This window comes from Pyxicephalus adspersus, chromosome 4 (assembly GCF_032062135.1).
Source record: "Pyxicephalus adspersus chromosome 4, UCB_Pads_2.0, whole genome shotgun sequence".
NCBI lineage: Eukaryota > Metazoa > Chordata > Amphibia > Anura > Pyxicephalidae > Pyxicephalus > Pyxicephalus adspersus.
Window position 1 is genome coordinate 79,154,020 of NC_092861.1, and position 23,241 is coordinate 79,177,260.

At 36.5% G+C, this 23,241-nt stretch overlaps 1 protein-coding gene across 5 annotated transcripts in view; it reads right to left on the minus strand.

Annotated features, from left to right (window-relative positions):
* The window catches only part of SCML4 (Scm polycomb group protein like 4), a 62,124-nt gene that overhangs the window by 23,099 nt on the left and 15,784 nt on the right, over positions 1 to 23,241 (minus strand). For 3 of the 5 annotated variants that reach the window (XR_011920359.1, XM_072408724.1, XM_072408726.1), the window contains exons 2-3: positions 9,541 to 9,752; positions 2,776 to 2,895 (exon numbers count right to left, since the gene is read on the minus strand). Coding sequence is in view for 4 of the 5 variants with exons in the window: in XM_072408724.1 (XP_072264825.1) it covers positions 2,776 to 2,895; positions 9,541 to 9,738 (318 nt within the window). In the remaining variant the exon portion in view is untranslated. Of the gene's footprint in view, positions 1 to 2,775; positions 2,896 to 9,540; positions 9,753 to 11,166; positions 11,212 to 23,241 lie in introns of those variants that run through there. The other 2 variants (XM_072408725.1, XM_072408727.1) reach the window with 2 other exon arrangements.

Consider the following 23,241-nt stretch of genomic DNA (forward strand, 5'->3'; position numbering starts at 1 on the left):
AGACATTTGGATTGTAAAGATTTTAGATGTACCATGTTATCAAAGCCTCCAAAGCAAAATCAATTACCTATTATAAAGCAAGCAGTGATATGAAGGAAAGATAAAGGACAAATAATTAAGTTTGACTCTAGAGTATCTCTGATTTTTATTAACGTTAGGTAGACAATGATTATTTCTTGTTATTTTATGCATGTTATACATTTTATTTAAAATGTATAATGAATATATAGGCAAATTTACAGTGTACAGTCAAAAAGTTAACATTCCATTGAACTGAAAATAAAAATATAGAGAAACAATTTTTGTAGAGTCCATAAATGTTATTCTGTTGGCATACCTGAAGGCTTAGGGATGACATATTATATAATTGGACTAATGAACAGGTACCCAAAAAAACAGCCACAGACATTTAAATACACAGTTATGTACAAAGTGCAGAAATATCTCACTTTAAAGCACTTTGAGCAATTACCAGTAATTGCTAACTGGTTGCTGTATGCTCTTTGGCTCATTAAATATACGTTGACTATGGGGTTTTCATATTGATACATAAATATATTAGATTTCACAGATGTTTAACAACACCATTCTAACTGGAATACATAAAATACACTAAACTATTAGCATGAAATATACATTAAAAATGATGGGTTCTATTGTTTTATTTATGAATTGAGATAAACTTTAGTAACAAAGTAATGACGCATATTAGAGAAGAATTTCATCTAAATGAGAACCCTTCTGTTGTTTATTATGGCAGAGCTGCTAGATCACTGTATATAACCTATTTTAACAATTTTTAGTTATGTGCAAATTAACTGATCCCTAAAACACAGAGAGTAGTATGACTTGTAACCTGCATTGTCCTATAAGTTTTAGTTCTCCCATGAAATGACTGTTAAATAAAAACCACATAGGCAGCTGGTGCCTTAGATTTCCAAGCGTAAATATACATTTGTTTTGCCTCCCTTCGGCCACTTGGTTAAAAGATTGAATTTCTTTATTCAGTGTCGTGAGTGAGAGCAGCTGGGTGACTTATGTCCTGGTAGGAGTCTTAAATGGTTATGGATGAGGATTCTTTCAAAAAGTAGTGTGAATAGATTTTAAGTGTTAAATATGTATTGTATACAAGAAGCCAATGATTTTCTGGGGTTTATTTCCTTTTATCTGAGATATCATTTCCATGCAATGAGTGTATTTACTACTAGAGGTTTTTAAATAGAGGAGATATGTCCTAAAAATGTCAAAGTTTAATAAATTTGAATGGAAATTACTAGGTACTACCTAACAGGAGAGACTGTAAAAATGTGGTTCCTGTGCTAAATTACATTTTTGGATAATCAGCAATTGTCAATGAGTAATACAGTGAAACTCTGTATTCTTATATTGTATTTATTATCTCATTCTCATATAGATCAAAGGTGTGACTGTGGTTCATTGTTAAGCATATAGCATCACATGAAGAAACCTTCCAAAAAATGTATTTTTATTAAACCCTTTATTATTCCCTAATTATCATCTTACTGTCCTTTTCTCCTTAGCTATCATTTTTGCTGATTTTTTTAATGTTTATTTTATAATATATTTTATTTTTTTTTCAATTTCTTGTAAAAAGCACAAAAGTAAGATAACAAATAACTTTGCCATGCTTTGTATACTTTTAAGTGTAGCAAAACTATTATTAAACACAAACACCGGTAAAAAGAAACATTTACCAAATTTTATTTTTTAACCCTTTTTGCACTGAATATACAAAACATACGGCAAGTTTTGCAAAACAATGTTGCTAAAAATATGCCTTGTTTTGGCAAGAGTATTTCTTAATAAACAGACCTATAGAAGAAGTGTAAACAAGTCTGTGATCAATAAAAGTTGGAAAGGTACGAGAGTTGAACTTGTCAAACCCCTGAAATGCATTGGCTACATCCATACAATAAAATAGTTTATAGGCCTTTTTTTCCAGCTTTAAAGAGCTGCATTTAAATGTCTATGTGTGAAATATTCATTAATTCCTATGTGGTAGTAGGCAAAGAGGTGCTTTTACGAGTTTCATTTTGTACTGCAAAGAAAACATAGCGTGTGGCTTTTGTTTATTCCAAAATGTCCATAAACACTTTAAAAGCTCATAAATGCTTATAAACACTTGAAACATCCACAAATAAATGAAGCATTTGTTGGCATGTAAAGATATTTGGGGGAAGTTATAGGTGATTTTACCCCTTTTCCTTCTCCATCTCTGTTTAAAACACCCTTATAAAAATGCACACTCATGCTGTATAGACTTTTTAAAAATTTAAAAATACCTATGTAATTCAAGCCTTACAACTGAAACCTTTGTTCAAATTTCTATGATGTTCTACATACATTTTGATCTCATTAATGGCTATAGAAAGCCAGCTACAGTGAAATGTGGGATGCATTTTTCATATACATTTATAATACAGCACAAATTTTAAACATATTAGGTGGAACTGCCCCCTTTGCCCTCATTCTTTAGATAAAAATCACAAATGACTTCAGACCAGCCATTGACCTTTAGCCATGCTAACTTGGGTCGCCCTAGTTTTCCCATGGTTGTTGGTATATGGAGAAGGGTGCTGTGAGGAAAATCAATGAGACTTAATGGCCAAGGGGGCCACTTGGCCCTAAATTGTTTGAAAGGAGAGATTGTGGTTTAGGTAATATAGGAGGTGATACATGAAAATATGTAGAAAAAAAGCATGTAAAGACTAAAGGTTGGTGGTGTATCCTGATAAAAAAAAATCAAATACTCACACTCTGAAGATTCAGTGCTTGAAGATTTATTGTGAGGGCATTCAGTGAGTAACAACGTTTCGGTTTGGCTATGGCCCTTTCATCGGGTAAGTTGAACAGTGGCACAGGAGCCTTTACATACTAAAACATAAGTGAGAACAATGCTATCAGTTCCCAGTTAGGATACACCAACCTTTTTGTCTTTACAAATGATTTCTAAAAGCAAGCTTGTAAAATGACCTTTTACATTTACATGTATTCCTTCTACTTCAAAATTCAGTTTTTTTAATTCAGTGAATTTCGCTGACATTTATTTTTAATGAATTTCTTGTGCTTCCTCACAGCCAATGCCACAATGATAACCCATCTACGTAGATGCACATTCTGTATTTACCACCATGGTAAATGCAGGCTGTAGATGACAGATATCAAGGTCAATAACTGCTCACCTACCCAGCTGTAAGTTCCACTACCAGAGGCTATGACAGCACTGCCATGCCAAGATGGCTGGCACACAAAATCAAATATCAACACTGGTTTTGTACATTTGCTAGAATTATACGAAGCACATTGTATCTCAAGTCCTTTATCAGTGATGATGTTGGCATCTATTATAGCTAAACAACACCATTTTTAGCTTTGGATGGAGCAAGAAAGAGTTATATAAGGGGATATTTACTTTGTTTGCTGTCCATGTAATGCCAATGCTAGATATTTAGGTTGAAAAAATAGAAAGAAACAAGAAGCAATAAAAGTCCTTATATCTCTTCTCCGCTATTAAAGATAGCTTTTGTCTCCTGATTGAGATTCATGGCCCTTCCTTCTTTTTCCCCCTTATTCCTCTCTAATATTTACCTTTACCCCTTTTTTTAGATATCTCTATCCTTGTATATGTTGTTGAATCTTCCATACGGGTATTACAAGATTTTTGTGGATTTCACACAGGGCTATGCATTTGGTGTATTTTAATCAAGCTAACTGGATAATACACAAATAGCTCATGCTGAGGGAGGGGTCAGACTTTTGAACCTATTGTGTGATGTATGTAACTGTTGACTCCACAGCATGAAACCCATACCAGAATTGTATTCACTTTATTCTGTTCATGTTTGCTATATAGTTGGAAGTTGGCTCATATTGTAATGCCTAACGTTCTGTTATACTTTTGTATGGATCTGTATTTTCTTTCTGTATATGATGAAATACCTCCCTGGCGGTATTCCCAAATGTGTGGCTTGGGGTTAATTTTCAGTGACAAAAGCGGTGACCCCAAGCCACACACGGGGTGGAATTGCCAGGGAGTTTTAAAGTCCTACCTAGGTTCCCATGTTCCAGCGGCGTCCTCCAGTTGTGCCCGTGGGGTGCCCGGCATGTGAACGTTAGGGATGTGAGACCAGGGGAAGCAGATGCCAGCCAGGCATCTGCTTCCAAGCCTTAGGCTTAAGGGCGGGACCATGGGGCTGGTAGGTGGGACCAGACGGGAAATTTAAAATAATGTGTATTTTTAAATTTACCGCTTTTACATTTAAAAATACTCACTTTTCAGACCACCACCCCCAGGGAGGTTAAAAAATTTACAAATTTACATTTAAAAAAAATAGTTGACTTCCTGGAGAGATTACTTTCTGTGCTGACAGACATTAGGGGAATTAATTACAACATGGACATAGGTATCCTTAAAAAACAAAGATGCTCTAACCCTTACCTTATCTATTCAAAATACATTTTAAAACGTTTGGCCTAGACTTGTGCTCTGAATAAGGATAAGCATTCCAACTGCATGAAAAAAAACACACTGAAGTATTCTATATAATCTCAAATCAGACAAAATAATATATATTATTTTATATATATAATCAGACAAAAGCACAATGTATCAAATAATAAAGCATCCTGCATGATAATGTGTTGTGATATGTAGATGAATATAGGAAGTATATTGTATACAGTAATAAACATTTTTTGCAAAAATCTGTCTGCAATCAAATAAGCTAAGAACTAAACTATATTTCACTTTTTTAGTTGAATAATGTTTTATTTATACAAGAGTTCAGAGAATAATTCTATACCTTCTACAGGAGGAACTGAAAGAGTTAAATAAGTGCCCATGATCTCCCACATGGCCAACTGTGTTTTGAAGCAGCATCCCATATTGCTGTAGAAATACCATATGTGGCGCTTCCTGTGACTTCAGCTGTGTACCAAAAAAAAGTGCTGTTTTATTAGGAATATTAGTTTATGTTGTGGACACTGAATGCAAGACTGATCACTGCACATGTTTTTAGAAAAATGTACTTATGGATATGTACTGGATGCTGATCTGTGCTTGATCTTCATGACAGCCTATGTTCACCATGAAGGGTTTGTGTTGCTTCCACAGGAGCTCATATTTGAAGGATGCATCTATTGGTACACAATTTAGTCTGGATGCAATGGGCCTAATGACTCTGATAACATTTTCTAAATCTGCTCAATTTCTGCAGCAGTGCCTGAGTTATGGTAGTTTACACAACTTAGCTTTTTTTTGAAAAGTCTTGAGATAGTCAATCTGTGGAGTGACTAAATTAACTGGTAAAAAGAGAAACATTTGGGTTGCTATAACTGTACTAATTTCAAATATGCCAATTCCAATTTTTTGTGGCGGTTGCACTAACCCATTGGTCCAGTACTTTAAGTCTCTGACGTACAACAAGTCAGGCAAGTCAGAAATAAGGCTTAAGTCCATCATCCATCATCATCCATATCCACATCAGATACCCTTAGGTCCAGATTTGTTAAAGCTCAACAGAACTGGAGAAGATAGACAGGTTTTCTGGTTTACCCAGGTTGTCCCAATGTATTCTATCTTCTCCAATCATGGAGAGTAAATCAAGCCCTTAGTATTAGCAAGAGGTCAAGGGTGACAGTCATGCAACTAGATTTTACAGGAGAGTTTAGCCATGGCAGCCATTGTGCTTTTCTCATTAAAAGTTTAAGTCAAGGAAAACAATTTCTGACACAAACAAATTGCAAGCTTCTAGAAATAACTGCACATATCTGCAGCAGTTATATCCTGCCTCACATAAATGCTAGGTGCATTGGTTTGGGAAAAGCATTGCCTTATAGTTTTTCTGCTTCTCCTTATACATTCCTGTTGGTCCAGTAAGGCAGGCCATTTTAGTGATGGGCCAACACCTTGGCATTTATGCTTAAGAGTTATGGTGCTGAAAGCTACTGCAGTGTATGCAGGCACCTCTGGTACTCACACGGAAATGTGACCTTTCTAGCTACATGTTTGCCCCAAACCAAGGACTCAATGAATTTCACAGTTATATTAAAAATAATTTTTATTTTAGGGACCACCATTAGTATGCACAAAATATGTACATTAAAACTAACTTAATAAATAATCTTTAGTTAGTTAAAATGTAAACAAGGAAATGTTATCCCCTCCTGAACATTGCTTTGTACTAGCTGCTTATGTCAAATCTGTGCAATGAGGGAAAAGAAACGACAGCAATGTACAGCAATGACATTGCATAGAATGCAAAAAAGAAAAATTAATGGAATTCAGACATTAGATAGGCAGTGTAGGTTTTACAAATTAAATTTTGTCACCATGGTGATGGAGTCATTGAGAGCGTCATGGATTGCCTAATCCTGATGAGCTCAAAAAAACAGTCTGAATAATCTGTGACATTTAGAAATGGATAGCATAAAGAATTGTCAAAGTGGGTGTTGTAAAAAGCAGAAACAATTTGGAAAATTAATCAAGTGAGCACACTAAATATATCCCTGCGCAGTAGGGTTCAGGAATTGATGGATACAACTTTGGAAATAAAATGAAAAGAGAAACAAAGGGGCCTGTGTGTTAGCTTTGGGGCAATGTCAAATTGGTAATTTACCATATTCAGAGCTTGACTGCATTCATGTTAAAGGAAAAGGGGGTTTATTCCTCTCGAAGTGTCTGTATAACAGAGCTGGGGCACTTTTCATGACAATTTAACTCTAGCATAAATTTTAAAACTGGAACTCTGAATATTGCTTATACTTTATATAAAGATTAAGGCATCAATTGTCAGAATCAGTTAAGTGAGTTGGTTCAAAAAGCAAAACCCTTGAAACTGCCACATGTGCTTGTTAGATTTGACACATTTAGATACAGATCAAGCTGTCCAGCAAAAGTAGCAGGGGTTAGGGCATATTCTAACACTGCAAGGTATGCTTACAATAATCACGGCTTGAATCTTCATTTTAAACCTTCATTAAAAAAACATAACTATTCAGGTACTATTATGCCGATCCCTGTTAATAGTACGTTTTTTGTATGCAAGTATGAGAATACTTTAAAATAGTGTAATTATTTTGGTAATAGTGGTTGAATACTGCATTAATACCTTGGTAATCTTCCTTAGCCTTTTATTGGGAATATAGAGTATGATCAGTGATCCCATCAGCTATCATTGCTCCCCTGGCGAAAGCATGCATTGTCACTGTTGGCGTCTAGTATAATCATATGTTTAGGCAAATCTACACATTAGCCTACAATTATATCTAAAAAGTTAACACCTATTGACCTCAAACAGAAAAAGGTATTTACTTTGGTTCAGATTCCCCAGCTATTATTTTAAATTTCTATTTCTTTGAGCGTGTAAATAAAACAAGTCACTGTACATTGGGGGTTCTATCTAACCAAGGATGGTGAGCTAACACATGCAACTCGGAGCCAATTGTTTTTAACTTTGCAGAAATATAACACAGAACAAAGCTAGTTTAAAGAATCCTATTGAGGGCCAATTTTCAGTTCATTCTTCTTCCTATGAATATGCTTGTTTTATATGTGCCACTGTTTGTCGCTGAACGATTTAAACCACATTAGCTAGCTTATCACATGCTATGTACTTCTGTTTTTGTTTTAAGTGGTGGGTAAAAAAAGATGAAGACTGAACATAAATCTTTATTTCATTGCAGAAAGCTTTTATTCATATAACCATGCCTACTGTAAAGATAAATACCTATACAAGTTTTTTTTTTATAAAAGCAGTAGTATATAAAATGTACAGCATGTGCTAATTTGATTATTTACTATGTTCCCCATAAACCAAATAAATTATAATAGCAGAAATTGAAGCACGGAACATCTGTGCAGAAGTGAAACTTCCAAACATGAAGCTGCAATAAAATACAGGTTAGATGTTTCTATAATATAGTATAGTGTGTTTGTGTTCTTGTCCTTTTTATTGTAACAGTGTGATATTATTGAGCCCAGACAATATGATTTAGGTAGCTCTCCAACATTGCTACATCACATACAGTATTGATCTAGTATTGGATGGCCCTACTAACAGATATAATCAATCATTGCAGAACATCAAAGAAGACAATGATCATATTATCATCCCTTTTCTTTTCCTGGCTCAGGTGCTGTCACCCTCGCTTCTATTATGATCAGGATCAGTGAACACAGACAATAAATGATGTAATAATGAATACTATCATTCTTTATATGGCATTGAACGGTGTGTAAGAAGAATGAGTGATAGAAGACAATGACTACCTGCAAACGCTTAAAGAACGCATCTTTACTAGACATCACCCAAGACTTAAAAAGGAAACTTCAAGGGTTTTGGATCAAATTTATTTGAGGGATGAGGTATCTTCACTTGTCAGTATATTGCAGAAAGAGCTACAGACCTCCATTAACAGCAAAGGGGCTAAGTAAAGCCAGTATATGTGTGAAACTAAGCTATTTGTTCCATATAATGACACAAAAGGATAACACAAATTATGAATAACCATCATTTCATATTTATATATCGATTTAAAACATTGTTTTACTCCTGACCCTAAGATATAAGTGTATATATAATGTACAAAACCACTAAATATACCCTGTTAAACAACAGTAGGTCCCAGTGTATGCATTAAATACTCAATACAACAAATAGCTAATGGTTACAAAAATAAGTACCTTTAGGGCATGTGCAGACTAGCGGAATTTAGCCACCCCCAGATACCTAATATTAAACACAAGGAGCTCTTTTTTTAAAACAGGGAATCAAGCATTCTCTTGTGGGAGATTACAGGTCCATGTGTTTCAATGGCAGGAATTTATTCCCACCAGGGAATCTTTGAGAGAATGTCAGATTCCCTGTTTTATAAACAGAGCCTAAGGTGTCCAGAAGTGTTAACATGCTGTCGCTGCTAAGCTGCATGTGGCTGCAAAAGCCAAGCAAAGCTGTTCCTATTTTTCCACCTTGGTGTTGCTTTGTGAATTGAAATCCCTTGTAAAAACCATGGATGCAGCCTGTAACATCCAACAAAAAAACACATAGCAAAGTTACTTCCTGCTACCACCTACAAAAATGGATAATGAACAGATGCATTTAGTCCAATGTTAACCATTTATTGCAAGCAACTTGGAGTGGACTTGCAAAAACAGCTAGCCTGAACATGACCCTAATTTCTCAATTGCAAGAAAATTGACTCCCTTGTTAGAAACTTTGCTTACTTTTCACATAACAGTGATATACAGAAAATCATTTATATGGTATAGTGAAAACATTTATATGGTATACTGAAAACCCTAAAAAAAATACCTTCTGTGACTGCTTATTTAAAATGTTTGTGGACATTACACTTATTCAGTAGTGTGCACACACTTCATTATTTAAACATTTTTTTTTTTACTGGTCAGTCTAAAAAGTATATTTACTTGTTCATTGTACAGCAGTTGTTTTAGCTTTTACTCCTTTACAGAGATCACAAAAGTTATACACTATATATAATTACATTTCTGGTTAGTACCTTGAAACCAGGTTTCCTTCCTCTCTTCTTTGGAATTTTTACAGGTGGGATGGATCCAGCAGAGCCAGAATATATGTTATGGACTGTCATTTTCAGAGGATTGGAATGGAGTGGGGGCCTCCCTCGTTTTCTGCCAGGTATTCTAGGAGATTGCATCTCCAAATTTTGATCTATCGCTGCAATTAAAGAATTATTCATGCACCAAACAACACCTGAAAAGAAAAACAGAACACTTTTATCTTTCAGCAACACAAAACTACTACAGGAATAAAATACCTGCCCATATTTGCCGCAGCCTCTACAAACTATAATTAGTTCAGATATCTATCTTCTTGACAATACCAAGGCTTGCCTGCTCTTTTCTATATTGTGCATACTTCCATTGGCAAATTTGGCTGTCCATTATAGTAGTGAATCATCGTAAAATAATAGGTAGCAGCAAGCTCAAAAAGACCCAGCATTCAGCTGTAGCAGCAGGGTATTAGAGGCTCAGAATGGTCTGGCAAATGACGGTAACAGTAGGCTGATAGAGGCTCAGGAACAATTATAGGTTTCTCAGACCACTCTGTGGACCAGGGGTGCCCACACTTGGCTTGCGAGCTACTTTTAAAATGACTCAAAATGAGTCAAATGTCAAAATGATCTACCAACAATAAAAATGAAAAAAATAAACATATATTTATTTAAATATAAATATACCGAGTATAGTGAAGTGACTGAAACTAATGAGACATTGAATAGCAGAACATTGCACAGACATTGCACTACAAGACTATAGTGACAGGAAAGCTACAGTTCATCTGTCATAGGAGAATGACAGCGAGCCTGAACTGACTTGGCCTCCTAGCACTGCCCTTCTACCCTTTCTGCCTCCCTCCCCACTGTTGCACGAGCCTTCCCACACACTGAACGTCATCCTCAGCATTCTTATCGAGGTGCAGCAGGGCTGCTGGTAAACAGCAGGGAGGGGTAAGGCAGGGCTCCACAATCGACCAGTAGATCGCGATCGGAGTTTTGGGCACCCCTGCTGTAGACTATTTTTGGTTGTGCTAATAAATACATCCTAAATAATACCAACACAAATTTCAGTGCTTGGTGAAATGTAACATTTTCCATGACAAAATAGGAAAAGAATGGGCAGTTGTCTTTTAAATCTTGCTGACAGAGCAGTGAAAAGTGATGCCCAACCCCTGTCATCAAGGCTTCTAACAATGCATTTTTTTCAGTTCTCCTCAAAGTTTCACAATTATATTGATCGGTGTTAAAAGTAGAATTCCAGTAAAAAAAATTTCCTTGGAGCCAGTAGTCGGGAAGAGTTAGAAACTACTGCTAGGTGGTTTCCCGCTTTCGTAGGAGATCTAAACTTTGTTCCTGTACTTTGACAGTAAGAAAGCATCCCCAACACAGGCAGTCATGAAATCATTTTCTTTAACTTGGCAAATGTTTTCAATCCTGGACTAGATCAATTCCAGAACTGATAGATCACCCAGCTTCTCCCATGGTAGTCTAACTTCTTCAGTCTTAGAGAGCTTTATTAAATCAGGCCCATTCTCTCCAGGGTATATTTGTATCATATATAACCCAAAAAAAAAGAAAAGACAAAAAAACACTTGACTGGAGTTTTACCTTTAGACCGCCATCAGTATCCATGAACAGTCTGTTGTGCAGGCATGATCTTACAGAATTTGCAATCAGCAGCACTTCCCTAAACAATAATGGTGGCTATTTTCCCAGTGGACCTTGGTTGGTTGTGTCTGCCAGAGCAGCACAAACATCAGGCTGTTACTAATTAATGCATCTGTGCCTCTACCTAGTTTTTGGGGAAATACACACTAATATAAATCCTTGAGGACCAGGCATGCTAGAGAATATCTATTGATTTTGTAAGAGTAAATAAATATGGCTGCAACCCCCTCTCTTTATAACAAAACAATGCATTGTGAAGATCAGAGAGCTTTGTACTGCGGGCGGATGCTGTGTACTCATAAATTTAAAAATCTTCAAGCTTATTTTTATTCCCAAAAGAAACATTGTGTGAAGCTAAAAAATGCATAAGATGTCTATCCAATAGTTCCTACACTGCTGGAAAGCGTTTAATAGTTTAAAAAACAATGAATCTCTGGATCTGTTTTCACCTAACACTGTGGAAATAACTGTTCTGTACATGCCTGAGTATTTAGGATCATTAGGACAATTTAATGTGGGTCATTCAAAAGACATGTGACACAAATTGATGATACTGGCTAGACATCAAGTGTATATTTAGATTTTTTGCTGCATTTTTATTCTCAAAGATTTACTAACTAAGTAAAGGTAAGTTTGTGCAGTTACATTTTAGTTCATGGCTAGCAGACACTGTGCAATAGAAGAGAGCTTTCATAAGTCTTAGAAATTGTGAAGTAAAAGAGGTCATTTTTTATTATGTGGCTTTATTATTGTAACTTAAAGAAAGAACAAATCTTTTTAGGACAGACATTTTACATTCACTTAATTGTTTTCCATATTTCAGTACTTCATTATGGTGTATTTTGTTGCATGTTGGATTCATTTATCCATGTAATCTTAGAATACTGAATCAATTCTTCAGTTTTTCACCTTAGAACTGACAATACAGCCTGACAAAGTTGTGACCTTTAGATGAAACCATTATGTATGAACTATGAAGCTAATTAAATGACTTTGCCTTGTATTAATTAAAGGTTCATGGTGGTATGATTTCTATATATGAGTGAGCCCTTAAAGCAGCTTTGGGACATGACACTATTTCTAATTATTGGAAAAACTACCCACTTTATAATATTGATAAAACAGCACAGTGAAGAGTGCAATCAATCATGAAAATGAGCCATATTCTATGTCTCAGCTGGCTAGTGAAATCTTTAAGAGAAGCCATAAAGTCATCCAGAACAATTTTACCTAGAAGATCAATATACTTTAATGCAATATATAATATATATATATATATATATATATATATATATATATATATATATATATATACACACACACACACACACACACACACACAAAAGATCTGTATCCTTGAATACTGGGACATGGTAAGATAATATTCCAATAAGGAATATTATTGGAATACCAAAATATAAAATTCCAAAAAACTGAAATTATGTATATATACTCAAATGATATAAAATGATAGCTAACCCTTTTATATGTACTATATATGTAAAATGTTTTTTGTTTTTTTTCGATTAGAATCCTTTTTTATTAGTTTTACCAAGGTGTTTTATAACAAGAACAAATGAATATAACATACAGTAAAAAATGTCATGTCCACATAGATAACAAGTGCAATAATCAGTTGTACAAACTAGAAAAACAACACAGAAGGGGGTGACTCAAGTAGTCATGACAAAACAGTTACAATGAAAAGAAAAAGGGAAGAATAAAACAAGAGGGAATACAAGAGGTATTTAGGGGAAACAGGGGAAGGGATAAACGGATAAGACCGCATGTTCTGTGTTGAATAATCTTGAGACAAAAGGGACTGATTTTAGCGACCCTCATATAAACAGAACACAAAATTAGTTAGCCAAGACCCACATTTGGCAAAAAGTATTGCTGCCAAGGTTCCCATACAGTACTACATTTTTCATGGGAATCAGTCAGGATACTGGAAAGTTTTTTGTTAAGAAATGTATTATCAACCTGCCTTGAAACCTCAGAAAACGGTAATGCTTGGGTTTTCCAGTGCTTTGTTTAGCAGCAATCAGAATATAAATGCACTATTTAATTGAACCTTGGTTAAGCCATGCATTTGAAAATGCAGCAATGCTACCCAGGGCTCCCTGCTAATTGGTTTAGAAATACCCACTGATGGAGAGATATACTTCATTTTGGAAGGTACCATATACAATCTCATCATCACCTTAAAGGCAGACTCTAAGGTAAGAACATTCATGGCGCAGGTTGCTATTCCCACCCATGTGCGGAACCATTATTCATCTGCCCTTAAGGTCCCCTTCCCATTGTATTTTGTATACATGTGTGGAAGCCCAAGAGATTTTGGAAAATTGTGAATAGACTATAGAAATCAGCTTCGGACAGAGAGGCGTTCTCATACAGATATGCTCAAAGGATGTCAGCTTATTCGAGAGATTCACCCCGGATAATAAAGACTTTATCCAATGCCATAACTTGATAAAACGAAACAATTCACTATTCAGTGCTCGGTGGGTCTCACAAATTTCCTCCCAGCTAATAATAGAGAGCCTCTCCAAAAGGGAGTAAACCATCCCAAGCGTCAGGTGAATCTAGGCCTGGTTTAAATAGAGGGTTACGCTGCACTGGGAGAAGCAGTAGGTGTTTTTTTTTAATTTTTAAAGGGCTCCTTCCTGAAAAATAATTACATTACAAAATCCTTCTGCGTATGCCCGATTTAGTTCTTTCCAGAAATGGAAATTAAAAGTGATGATCTCACGCATGTGCACAGATATAGGCACCTTTTTTACATTTTTAGGAAGATGCATCACCTGATCCAATGCTTGCACAGTGTGTGATCGTGTGTTGTATGAAGAAGGAAGAAGATGGCCACACAAGCTGTCCTGTCTGTGCCAGAAAGAAGCAAGGCAGGACGATGTGGAACCAACTGGACTTGGTTTGCAGAGGGATTGACAAAGTTACGTCGAAAAGTTTTTTTTGTTGCTGAAAGTTCTGCTTTAAGAGCAGGTTCATTTCTGCTTCAGGATCACATTTGATAGCTGGGGCAGTGATACTGGTACTGCTCACTGCAGCCCCCGTTCTTTCTCTTTGCAACACTCTTTATAAAACTAAAAAAAACACTTTAATGGACTGCATAGAAGATATAATTTGAATCAATATTTTAAAATTGTAGGGGCATTGCCGGTTGATGAGGACTCAGCAACAATAACTCATTTCAAGACTCAGACTAAACAGTATAATTATACTTACTTTGCACTAATCTGTTTTTACTTGTACCTGCAATGTCACCCGAGTTGTAGCAGCATTGAGCAGAAGTTCACCTTCAGATGCCCTGGAAATGCTAGCCTCATGCTGTTGGGCCCCTTGTGCATGAATCTTTTAAAGCCTATTTCCCGGCATTTATGGAACCAATGGTGTAATTTGCATAAACAGCACATGTGCTGAGAAATCCCAGTACCTTTAATTATGCTAAAAGCCCTATTTCTACAGGTACTATAGTGGGATGATCACTTTTCATTTCATTGACTAATGTAATTCTAAATGCAAATTTAACTGGCAAACACAAAATGAAACAGCAGGATTTTTTTTAAACATCACTGAACTTGTGGAGGTTTGGGGTATTAAGGTTGCAAGGTTTTCAATTTTATGATTGTTGTTATGTGGTTGAACTCAATAGTATCTTCTTTTAGTTTAACTATTTTTCCATTAGGACCAATTTATCTGATTGTGAATGAGTCACTATCAATGATTGTAACTAGGGTCCCTTTTCTGGAAGGATGCTGATGTTACCATTCATAGAAAATAATGAACTCTAGCACTTTGTGAACAGTAACTAGTATTTTTTATTTAAAATTATGTTTATTAAACTTTAAAATATGGTTTAAAATATGCATTGAATAGCCTACTTTCTTTGCATTAGCTAAAGTTATGCTAGTTATAAAAAATGAGAACCCAGCACTTAATTTTCATTTCCAATAGTTGGAACCAATTATAATTTTACTGGAAGTATGAAAAGCTAAACCTTCATTTGCAAAACATGGCAAAATGCAATTACATCAGCTGAGATTTATTCATGGTGGCCAGGGGGACAAGTACCCCTGTGCTGGCATGATATTACTTTGCTGCCCCTTATGTTACATAGAAATACATTAAGCCTATATTGTGTTTGTATATATTCCTTTTATTTACATGTTTACAACTAAACATTTTAATCAGGTACTTTGTGTGTGTCATGTAAATAAAAAATATTGTATAGAAATATGTTTTGGCATACTTAAATATTTAAAATGTTAAACAGACAAAACAACAAAAAATACTAAAAAACAAAAACAAGAAAATAAGCAAACAATCCAAACAGCACCTTAACAGACTAAAAACTAGGAAAAACTATATTTAAAAAAAGAAAACAGGAAATTGGGCCAAAAGTACCAAATGCCATCTTTCAAAAAATTACCATGATACTCCACCAAGACCACAAGATTCAAAGAACATTACAAGCACAATTTTTTAGATTTTATCGGTCAGTTTTATTTGTAAGACATTTGTCCACATACCAAAAATGTTTTGTCTGGTAATTAAAATTGTGGTAGCCATTAATCTTATCGATTAATGTAAGTTCAAATCATGTTTTCTTGTTATCCTATTAAAATACAAAAAAAATGTATTTGTTGTTAATGGCCACTGCTTTGTGAAGAGTATACAGTATGACAGGTGTCCAGTACGCAATATAATGTTTTCCATTTAGTCATTACACAGCCTTACCACTTTTACCATCCTTATCATCACTGCTAATGTCTATCTATACATTTAGGACATGTGACAAGCATACTATTGGGTAAATGGACTGGTGCCGCTTTCTTTAAACCTAATAATCTGTCAATCTGTTTAGCATATCATCAAGCAGATTTTATCTGACAAATTGCTAAAAAAAAAATAAAAAAATAAAAACTACATTTTAGTTTCAGGTTACTTATAGCCTAGCTGTAATAAATGTCTTTCTATATACTCTGAGTTAGTTTTAGCTCTGTTTTGCTGCTAGGACACATTGACAAATGATCTCCCTGGAGTCTTTAAAGCAGGCTTGATTACACAATGATCAAGAGATGCCTCTGCTGATAAAGGTCTCCCTTTGCTCATGGCTATGTCTGCCACAAAAGTTCCCACAAGTAGTAAATCACAATTAATCAACTACAAATCGTAAAAACCTCATGATAGCAACATATTACATTATATATCATTTTTATAGGTGAGTACAGTAGACTTCATGTTATCACCCGGTAATTATATTCAATTCTGGTTCCTTTGGAAAGCGCTTTATTTTAGGTTGGATTTAATAGAAAACAAATCGTTTTTTACTGACCTACTGCAAGAGAAAAATATTGTAATATATTCTTTGTAATATTGTCTTTGTAACAGTGTTTTATGAGCCAATGATCATATCACTTAATGAAATAATTTCCACTTATGACAACTAAGCAATTATTTTGTTAATGACCTTCTAAGAAATTGATGAGTATTGAAAAAGATGACCTCGTCATACTGCAAAACAGCTATTTCTATTAACAGTGCCATTTAGCTTACTCTGGCTTGTCATTAATGTCTTTTGTTATTTTTGCTTAGCATGGCAATTATTTTAATCATGCAAGAATGGCATATTTACTTTGTTGTTCTGTGTCTACATAGTTTTGTTTAAAAGAAAATTTCACTTTATTGATTTATCATATAGCTGTTAACATGCTATCATTTTTTGTTTTTCCAACAATTTATACGTTTCTTGTAGAAATATCTTCTTTTGGTGTCTACAACATGTTCTTCAGATCTATCATTTACTTCATCCAAAAGGCTACGTACACACGTGCAATAATTATCGTTAGAAACCGAACAACTAACGACCGATCAAGGATTATGGACGATTATTTTGAAAAATCGTATTGTGCACAATACTGTACACAATACTGTAAAATAATCGTGAATAATCGTTGATCTGACGTTAATCATTTATTTTGTAACGATAATTATTGCACGTGTATACGTAGCCTTATTAATAGCATGAAAGCAAAACTAAAAAAATTTGAAATAAGATCACATAAGGATAGAAGAAATAATATTATAAACATTAAATAAAATGATTGCTTATTTTATAAATGTATTGTGTCTACCACATTCATATTTTGTGTTGGTTTGCAGGCTTTGTGTAAGTATAAATCTAATTGCTAGAAGCATTTAGCTATTTTTTTTATAACTGTTTATGAAAACTAGCAAACCATAGACAGCCTCTGTTGTAAGCCTTGCATGTTAAGCAAGGACACAAGGCAAATTAATAAATTACAGTGTGAGATGTGCCTGCCGGATAGAAACATAATTAGTACAGCTTTACACAGCTCTAATCCATAATGCCCAGGAAATCAATATTCCAGCTTCAGACTGTTGCAGACAAAACCTGTCAAGGAAATTCTTTTCACGCTCAACAATGGTTACTCCTTCTCTTTATTCTGTGTACACAATAGCTCATCCTATTTAGTATTCATATTACCAAATGAGAAACTAAAACAGTAAATAAAAAAAATGTTTTTATTCATTGAAATTAAATTGAAATTTGAAAGTTAAAAAACTAAATACATTGTACTCTGATGGGACAAAGTGCTTCTGGGAGCAATCTGGGATTTCCAAAGAGACAGTCCAACAGTAGATGCTCTTGTTTGATCTCTCTCTCTCCAATAAGGACTCTCATATGAAAAAAGAGATAGGTGGGGGTGTCTCCAATTATCCATTTAGCTATAAGTGTGCTCCAAATACAGCTCAAATTGATTGGATTACATTCTCCTTGCAGCATCTGTGTCACAACATCCATAGGTCACCAAATATAATTTATATGTGTGCTGCTGGTTTTATCCCACAGTTTCCCTTAGGATTGTTTGATGCTAGGGAACTTGTCCTGGGAAGCTGTCGCAATTCATTATAGAGTTCAAGTAGGGACAGCTCCTAGAACAAATGTTTAAAAAAAAAAAAAAAAACATCGGAACACACACACAGTTTATTGATAATACACACCACAAAACCATCCAGTCCATACATGAAATCACAGATAGGCTGTAGAGCCAGTAATATGTGGAAGAATAGGGAGACAAGCTATACAGGGGAGGTAATACTGCAGTAGACAGTAGAGGAACCTTGCATCATTAATCCCCCTCTGAATATCACACGACAAAGCATGGAATTAGAAAACATGGAATCTAAGGCCCTTACCCTACAGCTGATCCTGGTTTATTGTAGAGTACAGAGGCAATGTGTTACAGATCCCTGGAGGACCAGAGAATTTGTGCCTGTGTCTGTACCACCCACCTCACATTCCTCAGCAGCAGCCCAGTCCAGGAATCCTGTCTGCTGGTCACTTCCTGCTCCAAGTCACCTGATCAGTAGAGTGCTGCCCCTTTACCCCAGAGAAACAGAATATTCTTCAGAAGCACTCCATCTGCTGGCAGAAGTGGGAACACCACCTGAGCTGCCTCCCTCTTGTGGTGGGTTCTCTTGCCAGCGAGTCATGTGATTTCCCTCTGCCTCATGACCTCCTCCATAAAAGGAAGTTGTCTGAACAAGGAGTTCCTTTGGCTCTGCTCACAGGTTCCTGGTGTTCCAGTTTGTGTCACCTGTTCCTGATTGTTGGGATGTACCAACCCCTGCTTGCTGCCTGCCCTGACCTCTGGCTTGTTTGACCTCGATTCTGTCTGACGTTCCTAAACCTCGCCTGCTGCCTGTTTGTCAGCAGTCACCTGCTTCTGCGTGCACGGGGGCCGCAACCTGGCAGTTGCACGCAGCGTAACATCCTCACCACTAGAGACTCCGATGCACGTCTGTGCCAACTGAGCTAATGACACGGAGGGTCTACCATCCTTCCCTGCAGCACCGTTATACAACACAGGGGAGGTGCTGGAGACAGATAAAAAGAGGGGTACAGGGGAGAAAATGGAGGAAGAAAAGATGAGCTGTAAAGGGAGATAGTAAAAAAAAAAGAGGAAGTGAGATATAAAGGGGGATGGTAAAAGAAGAGGAAAGGTGCAATATGACAGGAGGGCATTTAAAGTGCAGGGGCAATAAGAAGTATTTTGACGAAGATACGAAGATAGCAGCTACTTGTGGAGAAGAGGTACAGTATTGAAATATATTGGTGATGGAGGAGTCTAGCAATATGGCAATGATGCAGGCAGAGGACAGGAGCGGTACAGGGGGACACTTGGGGTGGAGGAGATGACCAGTACAGAGAACGATAATAAACTGAAAAAGAAAAGCAGTACAGAAGTGGTGGAGTCAGATGAGAAGACTAGAAATAGAAGTATAGGAAGGACATTGGAAATAGATAAGAAAACTTGTAGGGGAGAAGCAGTAGAAGTGGAGGAAAGGATACACAGAAATAAGAAGTATAGGAGTGACAGAAACAGAGCAGATGAATATGACATAAATGACAGAAGTTGCCCTTATAGGGCAGAAGAAATGAAATTAAGAAATTAGAAGAAATGAACATGAAATGGGTGCAAGAAAAAAGGAGAGAAATACAAGAGGGAACTAGAGGTAAACAAGAGCTGTACAACAGAATATGGGCACAAACTCAATACAGGCCGAAAAAAAGCACTAGAGAGGAATAGTACAGGTTTATAGTATATATTTGGGGTGAATGTAAGTGGAGTCACAGTCAGCAATAAAACGCTGACTGTGCTGACCAAAATTCTAACCCTTGCCTAATTGATTCAAAACAGAAAAAAAAATGTCTGTATTGTAGGATTTAGTTTGAACTCTATTTTCTCAATTCTCTCAATATAGCACACATGTTGTATGGTACTTATATAAAGTACATCTTTCCTGATAGATCATTCCATTTTTGCACATTTTATTCATATTATGTGTGCAGATTTTATTCACTAAACTCATTTAAAATGAAATGCTTTTATCAGTGATTCCACTAAAAATACTTTGGGTCCATTAGCATAAATAGGAAGTGAGTGTGAAAGTTTAAAAATCGTACACCAGTTCCCAGTGGACTTCAAATGTAATTGCTGCTATTATTTTACAATTCAAATTGGTCAGTCATAATGCAGTCATCTTATAATGGTGTGTCTTATAATGATCTATTGAACCCAGTATTTTAAGGAAACTGCTGCATTTGACACTCTGCTGAGTCGGCCACCACATGTCAATGTCTTTGTTTCATTTAGACAGTCTAGGCCTGTGCATTAGTAGCCAGTGTAGAATGAATCATTTCCTGGTAATGCAAGTGTTGCTTTTTAGTGTAACATCTTTACCTCGGTCTATCAAGGTCAGATCAATGAACCATTTTTGTTTCTGAACAGAAAAAAGATTGCCACATACTGGGTTACTTTATTCATTCTGGGTACTTGAAAATTATCGGTGATGTTACCAATATTACCTCCAATATGCTGTCATACATGCATTTGTTAGACATTAGAGGGCCTCCACATTCGCTGTCATTCTTAGTATTATGACTGACCCAGGAATCACCACTATTTTCAGCTTTAAAAAGTGCATCATCTACACGTTAATTTCATATGTTGTTGCATTCATATGTTATGAAAAGGGACTAAAATACCAGTGCACAAAAGAAGCAAGCACAGCACAAATTCTAGGCACCACTATAGCTTGTGGTCTGCCAGCAGCTGATTTTGTTTCCCCCCATAGCCGGCTCATAAGCCTTTTTCAGCACTGTGCGGAGTCTCCATGTGGAGGCGGACATCTTTGTAGATGGAGGGCTTTGCTTTCTCATGTCATAGTCTCCAGAAAGCAGAACAGTAATAAGCACACTAGTAATTTTCCCCAAATCTTGCCATAAAACTCGTCCGACAAGGAAGTTCAATGCTATCCTTCTGTAGAAAATTCAGACAAAAAGTAAACGTGTCAGAGTACTGCTTAGCAAAATTACTAAATGTTCCCTATATATAATAAAGGTAGTCCCCAGGTTTAGGACATCCAACATAGAGACCTCTCATAGATACAAACCAAGGGAGGCTTGGAGAGGGGGCAGTTTGCATAACTTGCAGAACAAATCTTTTGCTAAACACAGCTAAGGTTGTGGGTGATCTTAGGGGTCAGCTTTTTCTGCAGCCTCTTGTAACTCTTTAATGACCAAGACAAACTCTGCAGTTGTTTTTGCATATTAAAGCAGCACAGCTTACTCCAGGAGTTAATGAATGTCTAGGCTTCATAAAAAATTTTTTTGTTTTGCTTTGTTTGTGATTAACTCACAGTGAATATTTTTTACAGTAACTGATACCTCACTGCCCATTAATATGTTGAGATAAACATCTGTCCCAATGGCGATTATTAAAATAATGTCCCTTTTTTCGACAAATTCAACTTAAGAACAAACCTACAGACCCTATCTTGTATGGAACCTGGGGACTACCTGTATAGCTTACTTTACTTAAAGTAAAGTAAAGTAAGCTTAGCATACTTACTTTAGAGTTCTACCTAAAAGTGTTTGAGACTCAATGTATTAACTAGTGCCTTTGATTTGGCAATATTGCTTTCATGGGAATCTGACAAGCTACGTCTTTGCTTGGTATTACTTAAAAACAAAGCTTTTATTTATATTTGTTTTTATTGTAAAGTGTATGCAAACCAGTTTTATAGTTTAGAAAAAAGCTAGATCCTCTGCTGAGTTTTTGTTCTGGTCTGTGTCCCAGCTGAGAAGATAGCTTCCTTTATTTGTCCTGATGATTATTATCATTGAAACAGAAAGAAAGTGAAAATCCTACATCAGGGGTCGGCAAACTTTTTGGACTTCTAGCCCATTTCAGGAGGTCAAGAAGGCACACTAGGCCAGAAGAAACAAAGTGTCCAACGCAAGATTTTTTCCAACCGCGACTGCAAGCGAGCAGCCTCAGTCTTCTGCTCATCCGTGGAGTGGTCTCTGTACGTGTGCGAATGGTTGGCATGGAAATGCCCTCTGAGATTCGACCGCTTGAAAGTGCTGTTGGTGAAGTTGCACACTAAACACAGGGCTTTGTTGCCACATTGGACGAAGAATAATTCGTCAGTCTATTTGAGGTTGAAGACACAACATTCGAGGTCAACCTGCCGGGGACTGGTAGCTGTGCGTTGCTTCTGCCTTTTAGGCATAGTAATTGGGGTTACTGTGCGGGAACTCGATGATATTGAGGGAACTCACGATAACACTAAAATTCAATTAGGCCGGATTCAACAATAAATAACTAGGGGGGCATTAGGCCAGACAGGAGTACTGGCTAGACCGTATCTGGCCTAAACGCCGGAATTTGCCTACCTCTGACCTACATCTTAGAATCCTCATGGGAGCAAAAAGTGCTTCCAGTGGGGACAAGAGATTTGGTAACAACTGTCTAATGAAAATTTCTGTCATGTCCTATAGGGTATTATATGCATTTGCTGATCACTCTTATAACTCATTGTCTCTGCTCCTTCACTCTCTTTATTTCTCTGTGCTCCAGCACCTTTTTACTTTACTACTACTCTCTGGTGACATCTCACCCAACCCTGGTCCCCCACACAGCCTCCCCCTTCCATATACTCTCAGCAAGACCTTCCCTTCTCCTAACCTCATCCCCATTCACCCTACCCATAAGTCCTTACCCCCTCTCTCTGGAAGTCTATGGAATGCCAGATCTGTTGGCAACAAACTAACCTCCATACACAACCTCCTTCTTTCTAAGTCTCTCAACTTTCTTGCTCTCACTGAAACTTGGCTTTCCTCCTCTGACTCTGCCTCTGCTGCTGCTCTCTCCTATGGAGGCCTGCACTTTACACATACCCCCAGACCTGGCAACAAAGTCGGGGGTGGTGTAGGTCTCCTTCTCTCACCTAACTGTACATACAGAGTTCTTTCTATCCCACTCTCTCTCATTTTCACTTCATTTGAAGTCCACTCTGTCCGACTTATTAGCCCCTTACCCCTCATTGTTGCTGTTGTCTACCGCCCCCTGGCCCAGTATCACAATTTGTGGATAACTTTGCATCCTGGCTCCCACACATTCT